At 35.5% G+C, this 25376-nt stretch overlaps 1 protein-coding gene across 2 annotated transcripts in view; it reads right to left on the minus strand.

The window, feature by feature from the left end:
* The window catches only part of CNTN6 (contactin 6), a 304375-nt gene that overhangs the window by 78775 nt on the left and 200224 nt on the right, over positions 1–25376 (minus strand). For both annotated transcript variants that reach the window (XM_067043597.1, XM_059075379.2), the window contains exons 6-7: positions 17925–18128; positions 15543–15645 (exon numbers count right to left, since the gene is read on the minus strand). In XM_067043597.1, the coding sequence (XP_066899698.1) occupies positions 15543–15645; positions 17925–18128 (307 nt within the window). The remainder of the gene's footprint in view (positions 1–15542; positions 15646–17924; positions 18129–25376) is intronic.

Here is a 25376-nt window from a genome sequence, read left to right on the forward strand (position 1 = left end):
CAAAAAAAGAAAGAACTGAAAACAGTTAGGAATTTACATACTCCCTGGGACAACTCTCAACCAATAACTGACTAAATGAGGCGTAAATACTCCAGCTCCCCTGCCCCTGATGGTGGAATACCTGTAGGTGTGACCTGCACTCTTTCTGGAACTCCTGTACAAGACTGAGGCAAATTTATCTTCTGTGGAACTTTGCATGATATTATACTCTGCCTGGCTACTCTTTTTTCCCAAGTGGGCTTGTCCAATCTCTGATGCGTTCTTCATAAGAACTCTTCTAAAAAGTCACTTAAAAATAATATCCTTTCTGGGCTTCCCTGGTGGCGCAGTGGTTGAGAATCTGCCTGCTAATGCAGGGGACACGGGTTCGAGCCCTGGTCTGGGAAGATCCCACGTGCCGCAGAGCAACTAGGCCCGTGAGCCACAACTACTCAGCCTGCGCATCTGGAGCCTGTGCTCCGCAACAAGAGAGGCTGCGATAGTGAGAGGCCCATGTACCATGATGAAGAGTGGCCCCTGCTTGCCACAACTAGAGAAAGCCCGCGCACAGAAACGAAGACCCAACACAGCAAAAATAAATAAATAGAATTAATAAACTCCTACCCCAAACATCAAAAAAAAAAAAAACCCTTTCAAGATCTACTTCTTGGAAAACCAGTTTATTAGAACCCCCAGTATGCTCTAATCATGTTCCACTTTGATTACAATACCAACTGTAAGTACTTCTCAATATGGTACTTCTATATAGCCACTAGACACATAAAAATGATATTCTGTGGAAGTGAACATTAATGGCATATAAAACCAAAAACTGAGCAGTAGAATCCTTGTGAAAAACCATGAGTGTGGTTTATATTTTCAGAACAATGCTCTATAGGGTCAAAATTACACTAGAAGGCAAGAAATGTGAAAGAGACATGAGGCTGAAGAGAGACATAAGTTTCTCACTTAAAGAACATCCTCTAGATCTTGTTTTCCTTACCTCAATTATATTTGGAGTGATACATCTTTTCTCATAAACCACTCAACTATTGAGAAGCTTATAAGATTCAGTGAACTGGCTTCTAACATAACTTTCAATTTTGAAGAAGGATGTAAGAATTAGACCTCTGTATTCTCAGTCTGCAGTGGACATGTGTTGGTTTTTGTGTGTGCATTTTGATTTTCCTTAGAAAACCCAATGCTTACGATCTTTAGTCCATCTGATTTGAATTGGGAGGACTATACCTCTGGCTGCAGGACTGAGCACAAGATTCAGGTCTTGCCATTAGAAGTTAGTGTACCATGGCCACCATGGTTGGTCAACTCTGGAAATGAAGACAACCCAATCAGAGACAACTAGACTCTGTTCTGGGACTGCTTTTGGAGGAGCTATTAAAGAGAGGATCTTTTGTCACTAGGGTTTCCTCAGACAGTGGGATATAGCTTGGAGCTTCTAGGCAACACTTTTCCACCACATGGAGAAAGTGTCTTTGAAAGTCAAAGCTAACACGAAAGAAGGAAACTTTGAATTCTTTACAGGTCTAGATTAAGTCACGCTTGATGCCCCCCCCCCAAAAAAAAATATATCCTTGAACATTTCCATTAGTCAATACAGTCTCTTTTTGTCTTATGCCTGTTTGAGTAATTTTCCTGCTGCTTTAGTCCAGAAAAAGACTTTACAAATAGTGTCTGAATGCTTGGGTTCAAATGCTAGCTATGTTATTTTCTATCTGTGTGATCAAATTGTATGATATGGTAGATTCCTTCAGGTTATTTTTATTTATTTATTTATTTTTTTTTTTTTGCGGTACACGGGCCTCTCACTGTTGTGGCCTCTCCCGTTGCGGAGCACAGGCTCCGGACACGCAGGCTCAGCGGCCATGGCTCACGGGCCCAGCCGCTCCGCGGCACGTGGGATCCTCCCGGACCGGGGCACGAACCTGTGTCCCCTGCATCGGCAGGTGGACTCTCAACCACTGTGCCACCAGGGAAGCCCCAGGATATTATATTTTATACTCTAGATATTTTAGAATTCTCAGAGCAACTAAACTATCAAAAAATAGTCACTCAAACATTTAAACTTTTTAATGAAAAGTCTTATCAAGTGCGTTTCATGGCTATATTTCATGTTAACAGAATTTCTAATGGGAGAAAAATCAAGCAGTTTTATATGATTTCACAGTTACTAATTAAACGTTGAGATTTTGTTTTCAGATTTGTTATGTCAGTACAAAATATGAATGTCATGAGCCTCTTGATTACCACTGGTAATGTGAGATATAGGATCAGGGAGAATAAATGTAAAACATGTGCATTTTAATGAAAAGTTCCCATTTAGTCTGCACTATTTATGAAGACACTAAATGAATTGCTTTAGATTTCACACCATCTCTCTTTTCTGAAGACATGCCAAATGGACAGTGGGTAGAAAGAACTAAAATCAACAAAAGATGAAATTATTTTAGTAATGAGCTTTAGTTTTAAATGCAAGTTAATTTTTCCAAGAGATACCATTCTGAATAAATGATAATACTAGTGCTAATATTAATAACAAAGCTATTATAATAGAATACTATTTATACAGTACAGAGCAGAGTGCAGTTTTTACACTTACCAGCTATATGTTATTGCACATTTATAACATAAATATTCTCATTTATAGGATAGGGCTTAACACTAGTATGTAAATCACAGGATTAGAGTGAAGATTAAATGATATAATACATTACGTGTGTTTAACACACTGTCTAGAACACCTTAAACAATATATTTTTTGTGTTAATGACAAGTTAAAAAATAATTTAAGATTATTATTTTACTGTTATCATTTCAAAAGCCAGATTCCTAGCTTATATTTATCTGTTTACTATTCTCCTTTAAGAACTCCATATGACTAGGCATTTGACATAAATTGATTTATGAATCATACATAAACTAAAATCAGATTTCCATACTGTGAACGAAATGGGTACAAAAGCAGGCACATATGTCTCTAGAAGTAAATTTCCTGCTTCTTCCTGTTTAATACACTGGCTGGTAAGGAGATAATGCCCCTGATCATAGTGGTCACGTTCATTTCCTCATCATGAGAGCAGGGGTGTCTCAGGTGAGATATAACATGCTTTGTTGTAAAATACTTTTTTTGTTTCAGCCTGGTGTATCATCTAGGGCCATTAAGGTAGAGAGGAAAGGAATTAGACAACATTCTCCAAAGAGAAAAAAAATGCATTGTAAGAAAGCTGAACGTTTATTTATGAATATTAATAAACATTAATTGAGTGCTTACTGTATACCAGGATTGTGACAGATGGTGTCCATATGTCGAGTTAAATACTCAGCTGGAAGTTGTTAACAATCCTAATTACCTTTTTGGAATTGTACTCACGTTTAGATGGGTAATTTCTGCTAAATTATTACCTGCCAATTCTCTTCCACTTAGAGTTCCAGTACAGGCTAATTTACTGGGTTCCACCTTCCAGATCTCTGAGTTGCCACCCATTCAGTTATTAGCACTAGTAGACTCCTTCTCCTTCTGTGGCTTTAGCATTCTATTTAGGATCTACCTAGTTTGTCCACGATGATGATATTAGTGATGTAATATTCTCTGGCAGTTCATTTTAATTTAAAATAAGTGATCTATTTAAAGTGCAAAGTTAATATATTAATATATGAAGAATGCCATGCAGCAAGGGAGATCTTTGAAGAGTCTTCAGAATGGAGATTATTATTAAATCTCTTGAAACTCTGTCGTTTAAAGGTTAAGTTAAAATACCTGGTGCCATCATCATCCTAACTACAGGTATCAGCCATTTCTGGCAACATTTCCCTTTCAGCTCCAGTTCCTCCCCACTTCTTTTTTTTTTAATCTTCACAAATATGGTGTCAAAATCCAGCTTGGATACAAATCTCAATAAAGAAAATCAATTTGAAGCAACTCTCTCATCCAGAGTTTCCTCAGACCATAGATGAGGCACTCATGAACCGTGTATTTCAAAAAACTTTGCAAAAGCCTTTTCTTATTTTGTTTCTATATTTTCCTGAAATGTGAGTCCTCACAGTTCTAAAATACTACTAGATCATAAAAGCAAAGTTTCTTTCTTCCTCCTTCCCTCCCTCCTGCTTTCTCTTTCCCTCTTTTTGTCTCTTTCTTTCTCTCCCCTTTTTCTCCCTTCCTCCCTCCCTCTGTTCCTTCCTTCCTTCCTTCCTTCCTTCCTTCCTTCCTTCCTTCCTTCCTTCCTTCCTTCCTTCATCTCTCTCTCTTTCTTTCTTGCCCCTCCCTCTGGTATTGTGCTTCTTAAATAAGCATTGCCATAAATAAGGACTTTCATTCCTTACTCTCTTGTCATTATGCTTTTACAGAGTGAGCATCCCATTAATTTTATCTGGAGGCAGAGAATACATTTGTTAACCCTCTGGCCTAATTCAGCCTGAACTGGAAGTTAAATTAAAGCTCTTCACACTCTTGTACGAACTCTGCTTCAGTTCTATACTTTTAGCCCATAAATAGAATTTTCATTACTAGTGCTATTTGAGAAAGCTTATATTTCTTCCCTGGATTTCTTAAATCTCATTATCCACAGCTTAAATCCAGGCCATACCAAGTTTTTAACTAGAACGTGGTACAGAGAACGTGTTTCCTAAGATGCTTATATTTGGGATTATTCTTAACTTGAACCTCATTTCAGAAAATACCATCAGTGGCCATTTTTAATCGAAGAGAGGGAAGCAGAATAACAAAACCAGCAAGGAGTGCCTTTGTTAAATTTTCAGACTGTTCAGCTAGCTGCTTTCATTTCCTCAACTTGAAATATTCATACAAAGAGCTTGGAATATAAGATCGTCCTATGGGGATACAATATGGATAAATTCATGAGTTCTGTAGAAAAGCAATCTTACTGTTATGGAAAAAGGAATATCTTTTTTTTTTTTTTTTTTTTTTTTTCTGAGTGATCTAAATGTAGTCATGATCCGGTTCTACTGGTCAGTGTGTATACCAGGTTTCCCTTGGGGGAAAAATGTTATCATGTGCACGTATTTATCTGGTATTTGACACTTGACACTACAGTTGCTGCAGCCAATTGAAAAGCCACAGACGGTTTGGACGTAAGAGCAGTGGTAGCAGAATAGTACTTGCATGCAGAGTAAAAGGACACGGGTGAGTTTTGTGTAAATGAGTGCAAATTACCTAACATCTCTGAGCCTCAGCTTTCTCTTTATAACTAGAGGTAACAATGGGTATGTAAAAGTTTTCTTGAAAGGATAAAATGAGGATATACTATGAGAATACATTCTGAAATATAAAGTTTGAACCAATAATAAAGCTTACTAAGTTGCCTTATTACCATGATCATCACATAGGGACAGGAAGTTTCTATCATCCAAAGAGTCCCTAAGACTTTATTGCTATTTTCTACTCCACAATGTGAGTAATAATTTGCACATGAAACATAAAACTGGAGCCCATAATTCAAGGTGTGGTAGAGCTGAAGATGATACTGCACTTGGCAGTTAATTGACAGTTTCTCCATAATGTTTTATTAATACATAATATTAACCCTAAATAAATACTTCACCAATCATATGAGTGCTATGTTGCACTACAGCAGAGAAAATGATAATTTGGTTGAGGTAGGTTCTCGAGGCACATGTTCCTTCAAAATTATGTTCAGAATTGTAACTCCTTAAGAATTATAGGGCTTGACCTTAGCTCTGCTCATAATCATAAACTTTCATATAAAGGAGACATTGGATATGGTTTGTTATATTTAATCATTCTATTATTAATATATCTAACATTTATTGAGCACATTATATGCCAGGCACTGTGCTAAGTGCTTCATTGAAACCATATAATAATACCATGAGACACAGTACTATTGCTATTAACATTTTGTAGATGAGGAGATTGGGACTAGAATAGGTTGAGTAACATGCCCAGTATCACACAGTAAGTTTTAAAAGAAAAGTTTTGAGCTAAAGTCTGTCTTTCCATAGTGACTGAGCTCTAAACCACCATGTTTTTTAGCTCCTGCATGAGCTAACCAGCTACAGCATGAGAATCACCTTTATAGTCTGTATAATGTGTGCTTAGAAATATATTCTTCACCTAATGAGCTAACATGTTTTATAATCAGTGGGTAGAGTTCCTTTTGTCCAAGGGCCAGAAGATGAAATCATAGAGGTTTTTTAAAACATATTAAGATGCCTCCAAATTCCAATAAAGGTTCTAGATATAGGTTCCAAGGTCAGCTGGAAAAAACAAAGTAACTTCTTTTCCTTCAGCTCAGTTCCAACTTGGATTTGAAATCTTTCTCTCCTGCAATTGCCAGTTACTTAAAAAGTAAGAACTGTAGGTCTCCTGAGAAAAGTGGTGATAGACTGGAATGGAAAGATGAACAGTCACTTGCAGAAGTATATATATTATTCTTGGATGATTTTTTAGAACCTTTAAATTAATTTAGTTTTGGAAACAGCAGTGTAAAAATCCAATTTTGGTTTTTGAAATAGAAAAAAAAAAAATTGAAAGGAATGTTCGACATTGGATTCAGCATGTGTGTAAGATCAAAAGACACCCAACTTGTAACCTAGGGTCCTGGTCTTTGAAAAGTGGATCCTCTGCAGTGGTTCTTCAGGAGAATTTGGCAACACGTATCAGAAACCTTAGCTTTTATATTCCTGTTATCCAAAATTCTAATTTTTAAAAAATATACTGAGGAAGTTCACATGGAGATGGGCAAAATATACCCACAAGAATATGCATTACATCATTATTCATGACAACAAAAAATGAAAACAAAATGAAAGGAAACTAAATGTCCACCAGTAGGAGACTGGCTGAAAACATACATCTGAATACCCCACTGTCATTACAATTGACAGTACAGAAAAATGTTTAATGACCCAGAGATACATTCATAGTGTACATTTAAAAAAAAAATTTTTAAGCATTTTACAGAAGAATATGCTGAAACAATTTGAGCAGCAAAATAAAGCAATATTGGATTATGACCCAAAGTATGAAATAAATATCTACTAATCAATACTGATATAAATAAATGATTGGATAAATTAATAAATGGGGAGGGAGAAGTGAAAAATCTCCCATGAGGAAGATTTCCAAATAAATTACATAGATTAGAGGAGGTGAAGCATGACTCCCTACTCATTAGGTGTGGACAGCACATATTAACCTCCTTCCAAAGACTCAAATGTAAAGAGAGAAAAATGAGTACGTTTATGGTGGAGAATCCTGACAAAACTGCTTCTGCCCGTTGATGAAGGGCAGCATCAGTAGCCATAGATCATTGTGATAGAGAGTGACCTTAATATGATATGCAAAAATGCCACCTTACCTTTGTAGTCTTCTTACCCAAGACCCATAATCTCAGACTAAGTATAAGAAAAATAGTAGACAAATTCTAATAGAGGGCCATCCTACAATAAAACTGACCACCACTTCTCAAAACTGTCCGGGTCATCAAAAACAAGAAAAGTCTGAGTCACTGTTACAGCCAAGAAGAGCCTAGGGAGACAAGAAAACTCAATGTGCTACGTTGGATGGAATCTTGGAATAAAAAAAGGACATAAGGTAAAAACCAAGGAAATTTGAGCAAATTATGGACTTTAGTTAATTAAAATGTATTCATGTTGGTTCATTAATTGTAACAAATGTACCATCTTAGTGTAAGATGTTAATAATAGGGGAAACTGGGTGGAATTATATGGGATTTCACTATATCATCTGCTCAATTTTTCTGTTCTAAAACTGTTACTTCAAAAGTATTAATTTTGAAAAAAAAATATTGATGAAACAGGAGAAAAAGAAGCAAGAATCTTCTATTTCTAAGAAATACGAAGGACCCCTTCAGTAACAGTCTAACATTAGTTCTACCAAAGGAATTGAGAGTGACTGTCTCCAATCTCAATTTAACAAGGAGTAACCTGGGGAAAAGATCATCGGGAAAGCTCCCAGAGTGACTATCCTTGAATCTTCCTTCATTGAAAGTTTGTAAGGAAAGAGCAGATCCCAGGAAAAATGTGTGATCACATATTATTACACCAATCCTACTTTCAGTAGCCTTCAAACTCCCTGGGGCCTTTACATCATCTTTATTTCCCCAGGGCCTAGCAGCATCTGCTGCCCGGAGAATTCCTTCTGACTAAGTGAAGGAATAAGGGAATTAATTATTGAATGAGGTATTTAATGCATATTTGCTAAGTTAATAGATACTGGAGCTTAATTTGCCAAATGAATAAATGAGGGAATGTCAATAATCCTTATAAAGATTAAATACATTATTTAAAAATGGTAAATCCATTGTTCTGAGCAAGTCCTTGAGGATTGTGTTAGCACAGAAATAGAATGCAGAAACCCCTTCTCTCCCTCCTGGGTATTCCTTTTTACCTCCTCAGCCGAAGCAGCACTGACAATGACCACAATTAATAAAATTGTTATAATTTATTGATTGTCTATTATAAGCCAGGGACTCTGGTAGGGAAGTTTAATAGTATTTCCAGTCCTTACATCAATCCTATTCTCTCTTTCGTCTGTCTATCTATCTATCCATCCATCCATCTATCTATCTAGTTTTTTCCTTTGTTTTACAGATAAGAAAACTGATCATAGCGGCCCCACTATTGACAGGGGATCTGAGAATTTAAACTCTGATCTCTTTGAATTCTAAGTCTATACTCTTTCCAGAACACAACGTTGCCTTGAAATGTTAGTAAATCTGCTGATAAATCTTTCAGCCCCAGGGTGAGTGTGTGTGTGACTGTGTTTTTGTTGAGGGGTTACTGTCTTTCAATTTCTCCAGGATTGGCTTGAACATTTGTCAGTTCTCAGATTTGCATGGACTTTACCATACTATTTTATGCCAAGCAACATAAGATCATGATAAAAAAGCAAAGCAGTTAGTGAGAACCTCATGAGTAGGCTTCAGTATACATTGTGGGGCAAACAGGACAAGCTATGTTAGGAAAATAGTCTGCCCTCTCTCCATTCAACTCAATGAGGAAAATAAAAAAGCTAAACTGCTTATTAGACATTCAAATGGGACAATTTTAAGATATCTCTCTGACTTTTTTTTAAACCAAGTGTTAAAAGTCTGAAAAATTTGAATGTACCTAGTTTGATTTTAAAATACTACTGTCATCTTGAGTGTCTTGAGCAACCTTTCTGTGGTATGATCTGCAATGATGTCCATATGTGTAAGAAGAAAAGCAAAATCAAATAGCTGCTCTGTCATCTGAAAGTTCTGGAATAGATCAAAACATCTTGGTGAGACTTCAAATTTATTGCTTGACATTAATAGCCAAGCTATCTTTTTCTTCATAAATTAGAAAAAAGTAAATAAGATATACATGTATACATAAATATAGTCCTCTGTGTGAAAGCTCCAGAACACATAGGAACATTTAGTGCAGCGACTAATTTTATTTACATTCCAGAGCATTGACAGCAAAGTTACTAAATTAAGATTCACACACAAATAAGAAAAGAAAAGAAAAGTAAATATGTTTTGTTGTTTACAAGAGTGGTGGGAGAGTTATGAGGGATATCAGTTTAACTTCTTTACTAAGAGCAAAGGCCTATATTTTCTTGAGAGGAGACACACAGATCTATAAGTCAGTCATACTACATTTGCATAGCACCTATCCAAGGAGTTTCTCAGGTATTTCACAATACAGTTAATTTGCAGCTTAGATAATTAAGAGTCTGCCATGTTAAATAAATGAGACAAAGCTGAGAGTTGAAAGCTGTGATCATGTCAGCTCTGAAACTCCAACATAGAAAGTGAGTTACATGTCCCCAAAGTCATAGTAATTAAAGTTCAAGCAGGTATCTGAAGTTTTGTCTTAATTATTCTATACTCACATTAGCCTGTGGTGGTTTGAGATGGTTAAGGTCTATGAGTAAACACTCTAGCCGGCCTTCTATAGACCTCACTCTCTGTACTCCCTGTCTGCATGATTGCAGCAGACTCCTAGGTTGATTGGCATGTTTTCTGTGCTCTCCCTAATCATCTACCCCAGATTTTTATAAATGGTAGATATTACCATCATCACATACAAACCAGTGGGGTGTATGCTCCACAATGGCCCTGATTGACTTTTAGAAACACTTTTTTCTTCTCATTCAAAAGCAACTTGAATTTTGAAAAGGTTATCTTTTGAATTATTTTAAAAATTTAATGTATAAAATTGAACTTACTTTTTTGCTGAATTATTAGTAATTACAGAGAATCTAAATGGGAAATACATCCATAATTTCATTCCCCAAATAACATCTTTTTACCATTTTGCTGAAATGTTTCAAGCCTTTTTTAAGGAAAACATTTACAGAACTGAGGGCTAAGTACATCTGCACATGGGGAATTAATTCATATATTAAAAGGATGATTTGATGTAAATATCAAACGGGTATGAGTATGAGTTTTGAAGTCAGAATCAGTGATATTTAGATTTGAATCCCAGATTTACAACTTATGTTTATCAAGTCATTTCATTTCTCTAAACTTCACCTTATTTACCTTCACAATTAGCCTTTAAAAATATCTGGGTTTTAGAGATGTTGGATTAACTGGAACTATATTTATCCTGCTGAGAACAATTAGAAAAGTGGACAAATATAATGGGAAACAAACCTGATTCCAGAGATGTAACAATGGGTAGCACAAAACTCTGATCCCTAAAGGAGGGGAAATGTATGAAGTGAGCCGTTGGTATCCCTGATTTTGACCTATATGCACTTTCCAGAACACGGAATCAGGAAGCAAACATAACTAGGACAAGACAGCATCCCTGAGTTGAGGAGACACAGGTGACTGAAGTGGCTGGGATTGCAAAGCAAAGTATTAGAGAGGATGAGATTGGAAAAAGAAAGTGCTCCAAAAATCTACGTAAGAGTGTCACATGAGGCTGGGCAAAGAACAAATTTTAGAGCTCAAGCAGGGCTAGAAGATGTTAGAGTTCCACCAAGCCCGAGAAGAGAGATTTAGCAAACATTTAGAGCATTCAATTGGGAGATGCATCTTAGTAGTAATCAAGCCTTAGACTAACATCTACTCTATATCTACCCAAGGAAGCTTAATAATAAGCTATAGAAAGATGAGATTCATCATAACTGAACTTCTATCGATAAAATCCAATACTTGAAATAAATATACCACAAAGCAGCATTCGATAACATAACATGTATCATGTCTCTAATTCAATCTAAATTACTAGATAAACTAAAAAGCATAAAAAATAGGAATCATGATAAGAAGAAAAAGCAGTCAACAGAAACGTCCATAAATTACAGAGATTATAGAATTAGCTAACAAGGACATTCATACCATCAATAGGGCTCCTGAATAATAGCTGGGGGTTACAGGTAAAGAAACTGCAAACCTCAGTCTTTAATTAAGAAAGAGTCTCTAGGGAAACCCAAAGACAAGAGGAAAAACAAAAACAAAAACAATGGAGGAAATTTTAGCCTCTGATACCACAACTACAGCAAATAGTAAACACAGCCTAACTCCTTGCCAAATAAACATAAAAATTTACACCAAAATCTAGTGTAAAATCACTTCTTTTTACCTGTTACATCATATCTAGGTTTCAGCAACAACAAAAAATTTATAAAAGGCCCATTGACAAGTACAAATGCAGAGACAAAGCAAGCATTGGAACGAGACTCAAATATGGCAGATATTTTTAAAGTATCATACTGGGAATTTAAAATTTCTAAGATTAATATGCTAAGGTCTCTAATGGAAAAAGCAGACAACATGCAAGAACAGATGATTAATGTACCAGAAAAAAAGAAAATTCTAAGAAAGGGTCTGGGGGATGGTGGTGTGATGAATTGGGAGATTGGGATTGACATATATACACTAATATATATAAAATGGATAACTAATAAGAACCTGCTGTATAAAAAAATAAATAAAATTCAAAAATTCCAAAAAAAATTATAGACATAAAAACACTGTAATACAAATGAGAATGCCTTTGATAGGCTCACCAGTGGGCTGAATGTGATGAAGGAAAGAGTAAGTGAACTAGAAGAAATATCAATAGAAACTTCCCAAACTAAAAAAAAGAAATAACAAAAGAATGGAATATCCAAGAACTGGAGGCAATTACAAATGGTGCAACAGATGTCTAATGGGAATACCAGAAGGAGAACAAAGAGAGAAATGAACAGAATAAATATTTGAAATAACAATGACTGGAAATCTTCCAAAATTAATGACAGCCACCAAAACAGACCCAGGAAGCTTAGAGAACAACAAGCAAGATAAATTCCAAAATAATCTACACATTTAAGAGAAAGAATATTCCCAGGGATAAAGGGAATTATTTCCTAATTACTTAGGAAGTATTTCCACAAATATGTATTGAAAACTAGTCAGTATTTCAGGAACTGTCGTAGGTCCTAAAAATAAAAAACTAAATAAGATGTGGCATTGACCTGTGTTATTTTTTCTTTTTTTGTTCCTCTTTCCTGTTCACCTATACACCTACTGATTTCCTTACTCCCTCCCTCCCTACTTTCCCTCCTTTCTCTTATTAACTGAAATATATAAACCTTAGTTTCATGAATGTGTAGTTTATAGCATAAATAGTAGTCCGTAATTAGCAAAAGTGTTTAGAAACTTTGTTAATAAGAAAAAGAACTTTTATTCTATTCCTCACTGAACCAATTCCTCCAGTTTGGGGTTTATCCAGCTTATTACAGAGAAGTGCAGTACCTCAGAAAGTGAACAAGTAGATTTAAAAGGATTTATACAAAGGAGTCCCAACATTTGGAAAAAAAAAATAACAAAACCAAGTGCTGAACAGCAAAATTTTTATAAAGAGCTGTCAGAGAACATGAGTGATAATTATCATTCAATAGTTTGTAAAATACTTGGCAAAAAACCTGCAAATAGAGATTTATAATTTAAAAAGTGGTTTGATTTTGTTCTCCTCAGATTGTTATTTATGCCTATCATGTAATTAATTGTCTAGGGAGTGCATTGTTTTTCTGTTTGTTAATGTTGCAAATTTTAAAAAGTCAGTAAAGTATTTGGTAAATGTCAAATTTTATAATGGACTAGAAAGCTTCTTCAGTATGTTTGCAATGTTTCAACTACAGTGCAACTTGTTTTCTGAAAACTATTGGCGAGCATATATAAAAACTCTTTTTGTTAGTAGCTAAAATTTGTATAATATTTTCTAAAGTATACAAACCATTTTCATACACATTCTGTTCATTTGAAGAAATGAGAACTAGATCTGCACTTCAGTTACACAGAATATATGTTTCTTATACATGGCATTTTAACACTATCTCTTTGACCCTGTGGATGCTTTGGACTTTCCATTTTAACCCCTAGGCATTTCAATTCCATATTAATAATTTAATAAATATAATTTCAACATTAATTTTGTCAGGTAAAATGTTTTTAAGCATACTCCGTTAAATCAATTACTTCCTTGACAATTTTCTATGAGGTGCAATTAAGTAATTCTCATCATTTTCCCATTCTTCCTTAATTTTATTCCATGTGCAGTAGTTCCTTTAGGTATAAACTTAACAATGAATGTATACTTTATCATTCAGGGGTTTTTTTGTACATACATATCGGATTTGACATGTTTTTACATGTATTATCCACTCATCTTCAAAACAAACACAGGAGACAGGTATCATTATAACATTTTTTGGATGAGATTATGGAAATTCATAAAGCTTAAGAAGCATGTTTGTACTCCAATAAAGATGTTAAAAAAAAAAAAAAGCATGTTTGCTGTTGGTCAGACAACTCTTGAGAAAATTGGGAATTCAATCTGCCTCCTCTGACTTGGAAAGCAGTTATCTTAACCATTTACTCAAAAGTTTCTAAGTTTAGAACTTCAAATCAGGTGGCACTAAATCTGAATCGCCCTCTCTTTCTTATCAGAAGCATGAAATTGAACAGGTTACTTGTACAATCTGAGCCTCATTTTACTCATATATAATAAAAATATTATATACCCTGCATAATTATGAGGATTATGTATGTCATATAAATTCTTAGTTATAAATGATTAACAAATGAAGTTTATTTACATGAGATTCTTGAGAACCAGCCTCAATCCTTTTCAGTTATTTATTATTTATTTATTATTTATTAAATTACAGGAATCCATATTTCCTGATACCAAACATGATAGAATAAACTATTAATATTATTTTCAGATACTATCTTTCATTGGTTTTCTTTTTAAATAAATCAACTAATTGTCAAAGTATTTTGCTGACATTTTATGTTTTTTGTATACTTTATTTTCTGAGAAAGCTTGAAAATGGTGAAAGTTCATCATGTCTTAAAAGGCAGGCAAACAAATAAAAATGGACAAGGCCTCAATTTGTCACTTTTTAAAGAATAATTTAATCAATCAATTTATTGGACAAATACTATGGGACCAGTATTGTATAAAAATTAAATATGGTCTCTTAAATATATGAAAAATTGATAACCTGAGAAATTTAATTTAAAGAGCTACAAGATTTCATATATAGAAAGGAACCTAAAAGATTTAGTAACCAGCATTATTTGGATTGCTCAGTATATTTACTTAATAACAAGATGGAGACTTTTAAGGATGTTTTCCATAGTTTGGAACGTAAGTCACTATTTCTGAATGTGAGGCCCACATTACAAATAGACTCTGGTTTTATAAGTAGGCCCTTAAATGTGGTAGTGAGAGTCAGGTCCTTTACTCTTCAAAGTATGTTCTGTAGACAAGAAGAATCACTATTAGCTCGGAGCCTGTTAGATATGGAGCAATCAGACATCACCCCAGATCTACAGAATTTCAGTTTAACTGTGCCCCCAGATAATTCATATGTACATCAGGGTTTTAAAATGGCAAATCTGATCTATCACTTTGTTACTTCGTTCTGGTGTTTATGGGCATAAAAATAAAATTTGAATATTGCCAAAAAGCAAAGAAATGATCTCAATATTCCATGCAAAAATGCAGATATTTGGCTGGCTTCAAAGCTTTCCACACTTACTGCTGATAAACAATTATTAGAGTAAAATAAAATGCCTCCACTGCCAGGACAGGTTTGGCTCAATTCTAATTATCCACTATGAACAATGGCTTTTAATTAGTCTTATTTTGGACACTAGCAGTGCAGGTTTTTCATTTACAAGAGTCGGTGATTAATTTAGCAAGGAGACGCTCCAGGCAATATATTTCTGCATGTAGGATGAGATAGAGTGAAGGATACGTCGAAAGTTTAGTGACCTGCTCACCGTCTTATACAAGCTTACTTATTCCTTTGCAATGTGCTGCCTAAACGGGTTTCATTGTGCTCAAACTCAAGTAAATATCGGCTCATGTGGGGAAATTGCCACCCCAATCACTTTCAGAGTATTAGGCTTGTTTATTTAAAGTCCAATCAGAAAGTTCCACTTTTGCCCAGCGTTTAAAGTCTATTTGCTAATTTACCTTAGAGCAGTGTGTGAATACCAAAATACTCGTTTGTTTTAATTTAAACAACCAGGAAAAAAAAAAAAAACACACAAAAACCTTACTTTCCAAGGGCAAAGCATTCCAGTTTTATAGATGAATCCTTTGCAGCTTGAATAGTTTCAGGAAAATGCACTTCAATCTTTGGTTCATATTCCCCCATCACACCTGTTAAATACCAAAAGAGCTAGCAGTATTTCTAGAAAATAGAAGTTTTCTATGAAGCAAATGCTTTATTTACCAAAATCTGATTATTTTGTCGTTCAATTAACAATATTTTTTCTATACTATAATGAGTGACAGAGGGCAAGGAAACCTCATGATGCTATTTAAGGAATTAGTTTGTTCCTCTCTCCCCTAAAAAAGAAATACCTAAGGTATATCAAAGTATCAAAATAGAGGCATTCCAAATTTCCCTACATTCCACAACAGCATCTTAAAAAGAATTAGTATTTCCAATTAAGAACTGAATATACCCAACTTTAAAATGCTTCGGAGTTATCGAGCAAGTTTCTTCTCTAGAGATTTCTTGGATCTTTCACCCATTCACAGAACTCATGGGCCAGATCTGCTTAGGAATAAAGAAGTTTTTAGCTAACACTGTGTAATAGATCTGATACGGCACCTCAATCCAAAATATCAGTACTTTTGCAGCAAAACCTTTGAAGTAGGTAGTTGGGATAAATAAAGACATAAATATTCTTATGTTGGTTTATTAAGATTTTGCCGCTACATGAGTTTACTGTACCCTTATAAAAATTTATTTTAATAATTTAAAAATTTTCAAAAGGAATTGTGGATACGGGCTAAGATAAGACTAAGACAATAGTCTAAGGTATTGTAAATATGCTATCTACCAGAAGAGTTAGAAAAAGTACAAATGTATCTCCAGGCTATCGTCATTAACTTGATTAATTTAATCAACAACAAACTATTGTTTAAAATATTTAAATTTCTTTAAAACATCTTTAAAAATGTTGAATTTCTTTTATTTTTACTTATATACCAAACACCAGAATAATACATTCCTAACATAAATGATTTATTGGTGGCCAGTACAAGTGCACAAAAAAGTGAAATTTACAAAATACATATAAAATGAAAATACCTTATTTTTAAGACCTTAATCATTCCAAACATTCAAAGAGGCTATGGTTGAGGAGGTCAAGAGTATTACTTCATTCAGCTAAACTGGTAAACTTTTTGTTTTCTATTTCTTTGACATCTGATATTTCTTGAGTGACTACTTTTAGAAGAGTTGGGTTTTTTTTAATATTATGTATGATGCTTCTGGTCATTTTTTTACCATAAATGTGTTGAAAAGAATAGAGGAGATGGAAGAATGAAGGAATTAAGAGAAAAAGAGGAAACTAAGAGTAGATGGGGGAAGAAAGGAAAATATGGTAATGTTTCTATGCATATTATTGGCTCATGAGCTCTTGCAATCATGAAGAGAGTACTCACTGAAGGGGAGAAATTGAACTTATTTTTTTTTTTGAACTTATGAATAAATCTAGTGGTTGCTGAATTCTGAATTAAGACCATGAAAATATATTTGAATGGTTAGTGATTATGAAAGCTCTGTCATAAGAACTCCCTGTAAGGAGCTAGTTCCACGATTCTTTAGCCGTCATTAGCATTGTATTCCTGCTTTTCTTAAGCTCCTTAGGGAGGAGAAAAACTCTATGAAGTGTTACATTTCAGGTCCAGAATCTGATCACAAAATGCATCAACAGATTTTCCATCTTTACATTTCCCACTGTGAATATGTAATTAAAGAATCAACTAGAGGGTTTTTCTACTTCAATGACATCCTTAGGTTTTCTAACTCTCTAAATCTTGTACCAGCTATGGCTTGACTAAACTACAAAACTCATCAGAGACCAATCTGAATTATGTTCCTTGGAGGAATATAATTAGTATGAATATTGTGTTTCATTTTTCTTTGGAATGCTCATAATTAACATTGACTTGATTTACTTTCCTTGGATCTGAATCATTTACCTGCCTTGCCAACCAGGAAAATAAAGGGTGAACAAAAGGTACAAATACGGGAAAGAAAGAGGCATTAAAGAGAAGCTGTGTCATATGTCCATTGAAAATATATTAATTCAATCAATAAGTTTGGCAGCATGTCCACATACCTGCTTACTCTCCCAAACAAACGTTTTTTTAAACAAAATACTTCTTAAGTAAAGAAAAGATGATCTGTTCCAATGCCAGAGAAGAAATGGCACAGTATACCCAGAATCATCTATACTATGCTATGTGGATAAATTATATAGTTTTCTATTATTTTTTGTGATTTTCATCATATTGTGAATCAGACCTCGCCTCAAAGATGATATGGCTCCTCTGAACCAGAGGGAAGTAGAAAGCTCTACAGATCTCCCCAGGCTTCAAGATCCACAGATAAAATATATCCCTAAGATAACTCATCATCTTACCATCCGTACGCTGCACTAATGGAGTGGGTGGTCCTTGAACACTTCGCTGGGCTTCTTTGTTTGTTATGTAACAAGTGTAGTTGCCAACATCTGATGGCTCCACTTTGGCAATGTACAAGTTTCCTGTCTCTTGTGAGACAAACCGCCTGTTGTCCTCTTGGACATATAAGGGGTTATCATTGAAAGTCCATTCATAAGATAAACCTAGAAAACAGAAAAAATAAGTATTATCCTTACTGTATTCATTCTTACCTGAAAGTTCTGTGCCCTACTTCTCCATAAATAGAATACAATTATACCCCTGTTTGTCCAGTTTATGCCTGTTGTCCTGCTGTAATTGTCATATTCCCTTATAGTTAAATATATCACAATTTGGATGATACAGTCTCCCTATCCATCACTAGCTTTGTGTAATTAAGGATGTGATGATGGGATGTCAAGGGAATAAGTAAATGAACTTATTAAGAAAAGCTATAAGATATAAAATACTAACGACTCAAAATACACACTGAATTTCTCCAGCAATGCTTGTGTTGAAGCAGTGTTTCTCAATTTGCAGTCAGAAGGATGCCCACATTAATCATGTTTAGGTGTACTTGCTAAAAATTTAACTTCAAGATGTAAGTTCAAGGACTCTACCACTGATCTTGGAATTCATTCATTCCATCATTCAATCATTACATAATTTCTGAACACCTATTTTGTGACCATTATCGGACTTAGAATACAGCAAAGCAAAACCTATGCCGTATAAAGCTTGACCAGTTAAACTAGTTACAACTAGTGTGGATAATGTCAATGTGGGATGATATGTGCTTTGACAGAAGCGTTGTAGGGAGCCCATAGAAGGAAGCTAGAATGATCTGTGGTCAGAAAAGTCTTCTGAAAAGAATTCCATGTTAGGGACTTCCCTGGCGGTCCAGTGGTTAGGACATTGCCTTCCAATGCAGGAGGTGCGGGTTCGATCCCTGGTCAGGAAGCTAAGATCCCACATGCCTTGCGGTCAAAGGACCAAAACAGAAAAGCAGAAGCAATGTTGTAACAGGTTCAATAAAGACTTTAAAAATGGTCCATTCATCTGTCGATGAATGGCACAAGGAGATTAGCTCAGTGTCCACCTAGAGGAGTGGGATAGGGAGGGTGGGAGGAAGACACAACAGGGAGGGGATATGGGGATATATGTATATGTATAGCTGATTCACTTTGTTATACAGCAGCAACTAACACACCATTGTATAGCAATTATACTCCAATAAAGATGTTAAAAAAATGGTGCACATTAAAAAAAATCTTAAAAAAAAAAAATATCCATGTTCAAACCAGAAGGATGATTGGGAGCTATCCAAGCAGCAGATGAGCGGCCAGACATTGCTCAGAGAATTAAAGCTTGAAGATGAAAAAGAACATATCAGTTTTGCTGAACATCAATCAATCTCTGGAAATCTTATATATAAATATGAATATAAATATATAGAGACATATATAATTGATATAATGAACATACTGTAAAATGCAAAGATCCTAAGTGTTCAGTCCAATTAGTTGTAACAATATAAACCCTATGAAACTACCAACCCAAAATAAAATATGGAACATTTCCATGTCTTCAGAAATTTTCATATATCCATTCTGGTCAATCTCTACTGTTGTAACAACTACTTGATTTCTATCATCATAGATTATTTCTACCAGTATTGGAATTTCATAAAAATGTAATCAAAGAGAATGTAAGGGTTTTTTTCAATTTTTATTTTATATTGGAGTATAGTTAACAATGTCGCGTTAGTTTCAGGTGTGCAGCAAAGTGATTCAGTTATGCATATACATGTAGCTATTCTTTTTCAAATTCTTTTCTCATTTAGGTTATTACAGAGTATTGAGCAGAGCTCCCTGTGCTATACAGTAGGTCCTTGTTGGTTAGCAATTTTAAATATAGCAGTGTGTACATGTCAATCCCGAACTCCCAATGTACTGTTTTGTGTCTGGTTTCTTGAACATATTTTAATGTTCCCCTATGTAGTTGTGACTACCAGTACTTCTTTCCTTTTTATTGCTGAGTGGGATTCCATTTTATGAATATACCACAGTGTGTCTGGTTGCTTTCTTCTTGAAAAACATATGAATTATTTCCATCTCGGGACCATTGTATATTAGGTTGAAATAAACATTCTTTTCTAAGACTATCTGTGGACTTTTCATTTTTCTTCGCTAAGTTCTTAGGAGTGAGCCATAGGATAGATGCATGTTTTACTTTATAAAAAACTACAGAAGAACTTCCCAAGTTGTACGGGTTGATATCTCCATCAGCAATATATGAAAGTTAGAGTTGTTCTAAATCTTTGCAAAAATTAGGTGTTGTCATTTTTTATTTTAGCCAGATATATTTGAGCAAAGGAAAATATTCTCATGGATTAAGGTTTTGTAAGTGTGATACTATATGAAGGTTAAAAATTACATGTATTGTGGAAGTTAGGTAGAACTGAACTTATGTCTAGGAAAGTGGAAGAATATAATTGGTTCAAAAATGACCCCTCCCCCCTAATAAGTGGAAGGTAGAGATGCTGGGGGTGAAAAGGGGGATATACTAGTTATGGTTAAAATATCTTCACCTATAGATGAATTTGGACATCCCACACTTAGAAATCACAGCTCATAGGAGAGCACCTGAAGCAACTAGGGGCCTCTTGTCGAGACAGAAGTTGCAGGTCATATCTGTCATCTGCACTTATATTAAAACGGGTGCAGGGCTTCCCTGGTGGCGCAGTGGTTGAGAATCCGCCTGCTGATTCAGGGGACGCGGATTCGGGCCCCGGTGTGGGAAGATCCCACTTGCCGCGGAGCGGCTGGGCCCATGAGCCATGGCCGCTGAGCCTGCGCGTCCGGAGCCTGTGCTCCGCAACGGGAGAGGCCACAACAGTGAGAGGCCCGCGTACCATACACACACAAAAAAGACAAAACTGGTGCAGAAGCAAGACATGGTAGAGACCAAAAAACAAAGGCTAATTATTTCTGGTGTGATCTAGCAGTCTTCTCCAGATAGAAGCAGACCACCTGAAACATTCTTCACTAGTCGTACTGATTTAAAATAGTCTAAAGGATGAGAAAGCAATACAGATTGACAGCTATTCTGACCTTAAACCTGATCCATATAGAAAAACTTTTGAGAAAATGGGAGTGTGGGAATTTTGCCATCTTTATCATCCCTTTCACCAACAAAAAAATACATAAAGTATTAACAATACACTTAGGGAACCGGTTTATTAAAATAATACAAGAAAGGAGGATAGGAAGGAGAAAGAAGAAAAGAGTGGGTGTAACAAGAAAACAGACTAATAGTGAGGAGGAACTAAATCTAATCAAATCATCTATTATATGTTAAATTATATATATTCTATATAATAGTATATTAAATTCTGACAACAATTCATAAATGATTTCAACAAAAGTAAATTCATCTATACAGCCAGAACTCTGATATCATTCTCAGAAGTGAAGAAGATATAAGGGAAATATATGACAAGGGGGAAGAACAGCCACAAAAATGCCACTAAAGCATCAAATGTGAAAATGCACCAAGTGGCTTTAGACATATAAAAGTAGTGTACACTAAGAACAAAATTCAAGACTCATCATTATGTGAAAAGCATGTTGTAAATCAACATGTTTAGTATGATCCCATTAAGAGTTATGTATCTGTGTGTGAGAACTTGTGTGTATATGTATGTATGTGTGTGTTCATATAAATTATTAAATTAAGAAACCTAAGAATGTATATAGTGGTTTTCTTAGGGTAAGGAGAAGGAATACCATAGGTTTTCACTGTCTGCATAATGTGTTTCTGCCATATTAGAGTTTTTAATTACTATGTAATATTTGTGTAAATGGGAAAAAGAAGCAACGGGATGAAAATAGTATCAGGAAAGCTAAACACTAGAATGAAGCAGTGTTTTTACAACTTATAAGTTTTTATGACTTATAAAAATATGATGGATAATATTTTCTATTCTTACTCTGAACCATTAAGACTGGAGTATTATGTTTTATTCAGAGCACATTAGGAAGCTTGTTAACGTACAGATAGCTAATCCTACTCCTAGCAATTTGGTTTATTAATATCTGAGTAAAATACCATGGAATCTGTTTTCAATACCCTACAAATGTCTCATGGTTGAACTGTAATATTACATTCAGAGCACCCGTTATTGAGAGGGAATTAAAAATCTCAAGTATTTCAAGAGAGAGAGAAGCAAAACATAGCAAAGGCCAGAAGTTAGGACACCAAAGAAAGTGATAAGAACTTAGATATTAACCCTTGAGGGGGAAAATGGGGAAGAATAATTGAATTGTCTCCATAGGTCGAATTGCTGTCATGTTCATAAAGGGCGAAATGAAGCCCTCTCCATTGATATCCGGAAGGCAAAAGTAGGACTTGCGGCTGTTGAAGGTTACAGAATGCTCTTTGACTGTATTAAGATACAGTGAAGACCAGTCTAAACTTTAGAGCTATACCAGCAGAAGATATATGAGATAACAAGTTTTCTATCATGAGAGGTGACCAAGCAGAGAATGGATGAGCATTGCTTGAGGTGTTGCAGGAAAGATTTATTTTTGCAGTGGATGGGAGGTTAAACCTGTGTTTCTATGAATGGTCTACTCCACCCTCAATATTCCTTCGATTTTTCTAATACACTATGCTTTTAGATCAACTGTTCATAAATACAATTAGCTTTTTATTTTTTAAAATATGCTTTGATATTCTTGTCCTGTTTCCGGGTATTGAATCTTTGTTTTCTTTTTCAAGTCCCTACTGGAGTCTTCTATCATTTCATGTGGTCTCTTGCTTCTGAGTTTCTTTACTGATGTCATTTGCTGTCTCACTTCTGAGCCTGTTGCTTTGTCTTTACCAAAGAGATGCTCAAAGGTTTTTGAAACTGGAAGGCTGTCTAGACAGCAAAATTTTCTTCGGTATAAAGAGGAGGAAATAGTGGGAAGCTGCCGCATAGCACAGGGAGTTCACCTCTGTGCTTTGTGACCACCTAGAGGGGTGGGATAGGGAGGGTGGGAGGGAGGGTGACGCAAGAGGGAAGAGATATTGGAACATATGTATATGTATAACTGATTCACTTTGTTGTAAAGGAGAAACACACTATTGTAAAACAGTTATATTCCAATAAAGATGTTAAAAAAAGAGGAGGAAAAAATGTAGTTCAGATTTCCCTGTTGTCAGTGACTCCTCATCTTTCAAACCTTCTACGAAATAAAGACAAATCTTGAGCAAATTCCCAGGGCTGTGTTCAGCTTAGGGATCTTTCATCAATACCTCTGTGGGGAGAAAAGTAAGCTCTAGCTCTCCGAAATCCAAGGTAGCCCCTTTCACTTTACAGAAATCACAGATTGCTGCTAGTGCCCAAGAAATCTTTGTATTCTTTACCCTATGATCCTGGGGCCAGAGACTGTAATTTTCATCTCTCCCTTGCTGAATTCATTTTTACCTTAGCTGCTAAAACTTTTAGATCTATTCCTACACGTGGTGTATCCTTCTTCAATTGTGGAATATTTAGAAGCTGCTCAAAGAATGTGTTCAGAAATAAGGAGGATTACCTAAGGAATAATTTTTTTAAAAAACTAAGAAGCAGTTTTATTTCATACCTGTTTCATCATTCCCACAATTTGTTTAGTGAAGCTAATTGGCTATTGCTAATACGCCTGTCATATATATAGGGGAGGGTACTGGAGCTAGGGGTATAAAAGTAATTTCCCAAAATCATACTGTTAACATGTAGAAAGGGGTAGAACTTGAACCTACATCCTTCTAATGTCAAACCCTTTGTTCTTTCCCTAATGCCACCTTTCTTCTTTTCTGTGTATCTACAACTGATCCTCTTTTTCTATGTCAGTATGCTCTTCCTGGCTATTCTTCCTTGCCTTCAGACTTCCAAAACCCCAGCTCCCTGCATACCTGAACCTACTCACATCTAGTACAATTGTTCCTCACCACGCATTCCCTCCGCTATCAGTACTGCCTGTCCTGGATTCAATTTCCTCAGAATGTTGTAGAATAAATGATTAACACGCTATTCTAAATTACTCCAGTGTACTTATAGCTACCATTAGCAGGGAATAGAACACATTTGCAAAACCTGTAATAAGTAATTCTTCTCTCCAAAAAGTCCTCTCTAGAGAAGAGATTTTAAAACTTCCGTGAGTGTTAGATTCACCTGGAGGACTTGGTAAAATGCCAGCTGCTGGGCGCCACTCTCTGAGTTTCTCATTCCGTATGTCTGGGGTGGAGCCAGAGAATATGCATTGCTAACCAATTCCCAGGGGGTGCTGACACTGGGCAAAGTCTGCTTTGAAAATAACTGCTATTAATGGTAAATCTCAGTGTCCTCTGCGTGATCACACTAGGAAGGATTTGATAGAACGGTGGTCACCTTGTATATTTGCCCTTGGGTGGTGTGTAGGAGGCTGGAGAAAGGATGTACATCAGTTCGTAGATTCATGGAATGTCTGGGATGGGAGGGACCTGAGATTTCTTCCAGCCCAACCTCCTCATTTTACAGGCGAATAAGCAGAAAGGAAGATTGCAGTAGCTCTGAGACTAGAATCCAGGTGTCTTTTGTGCCCCTCTGTGAATTGGTGAAGATGTAAAGCTGCAAGCCCTTCCTGTCACTGTTATTTTTCATCTTGCCCTGCTCCCTTCTCCCCATAGGCTGACTCTTCCAATTCATACAAACAGCCAGCCTGCAGTGGGGTCTTTTATCTGTTTTGTTCCATTATCAGCCACTGCCATGCTTAATTTGTATATTTTTTTAATGGGGAAAGAAGAAAAATACCTTGCAAATTAGAAGCTTAAAATCCTTCCCATTTGGCTTTTCTTAATTAAATGTATAATTCATGAGCCACTCAAGTTGAAACCATTGAATTTTTAAAATATTTTCTCCACCATCTATGGCATTTATCTGTTATTGATGATTGTGATGTGTTCTCCCTATGATGATTCAGCAGGAACACTAGAACTGAATGATAATAGGTCCTCCCTGAACCATTGTCTGTAGTTTCACATTGACACCATCCTCTACAATTATTATTAGAAATGGAAGATCTGCAGTAAGCAATTGAAGGTTATCTGCTGCTCTGTCAAACATACAACAAATCCTGTTTTCCCCAGAGCATGAATATGTTTTAACATCTTTTACAGCCCTGTATCTTGTACTGTGATATTTAAAATACCAACACAAAAGTTATATGCAAGTATACCCATTATATGGGATGTAATTTTTATTAGAGGGGAAGCATCTCATGTGAAAGAGACCAGTAAAAATAAACACGGACACTGAGAACTTGTGTTGGCCCTGTAGAAAGGATCTCAAAATTGGTAGCATGTTTCTTGAGGCAGAAAATAAATGAGTAGACAAAAGAATTTGAAGCAGAGTGCTCAGATTTAGTGGC

Source organism: Kogia breviceps, chromosome 10 (genome assembly GCF_026419965.1).
Source record: "Kogia breviceps isolate mKogBre1 chromosome 10, mKogBre1 haplotype 1, whole genome shotgun sequence".
Lineage (NCBI taxonomy): Eukaryota > Metazoa > Chordata > Mammalia > Artiodactyla > Physeteridae > Kogia > Kogia breviceps.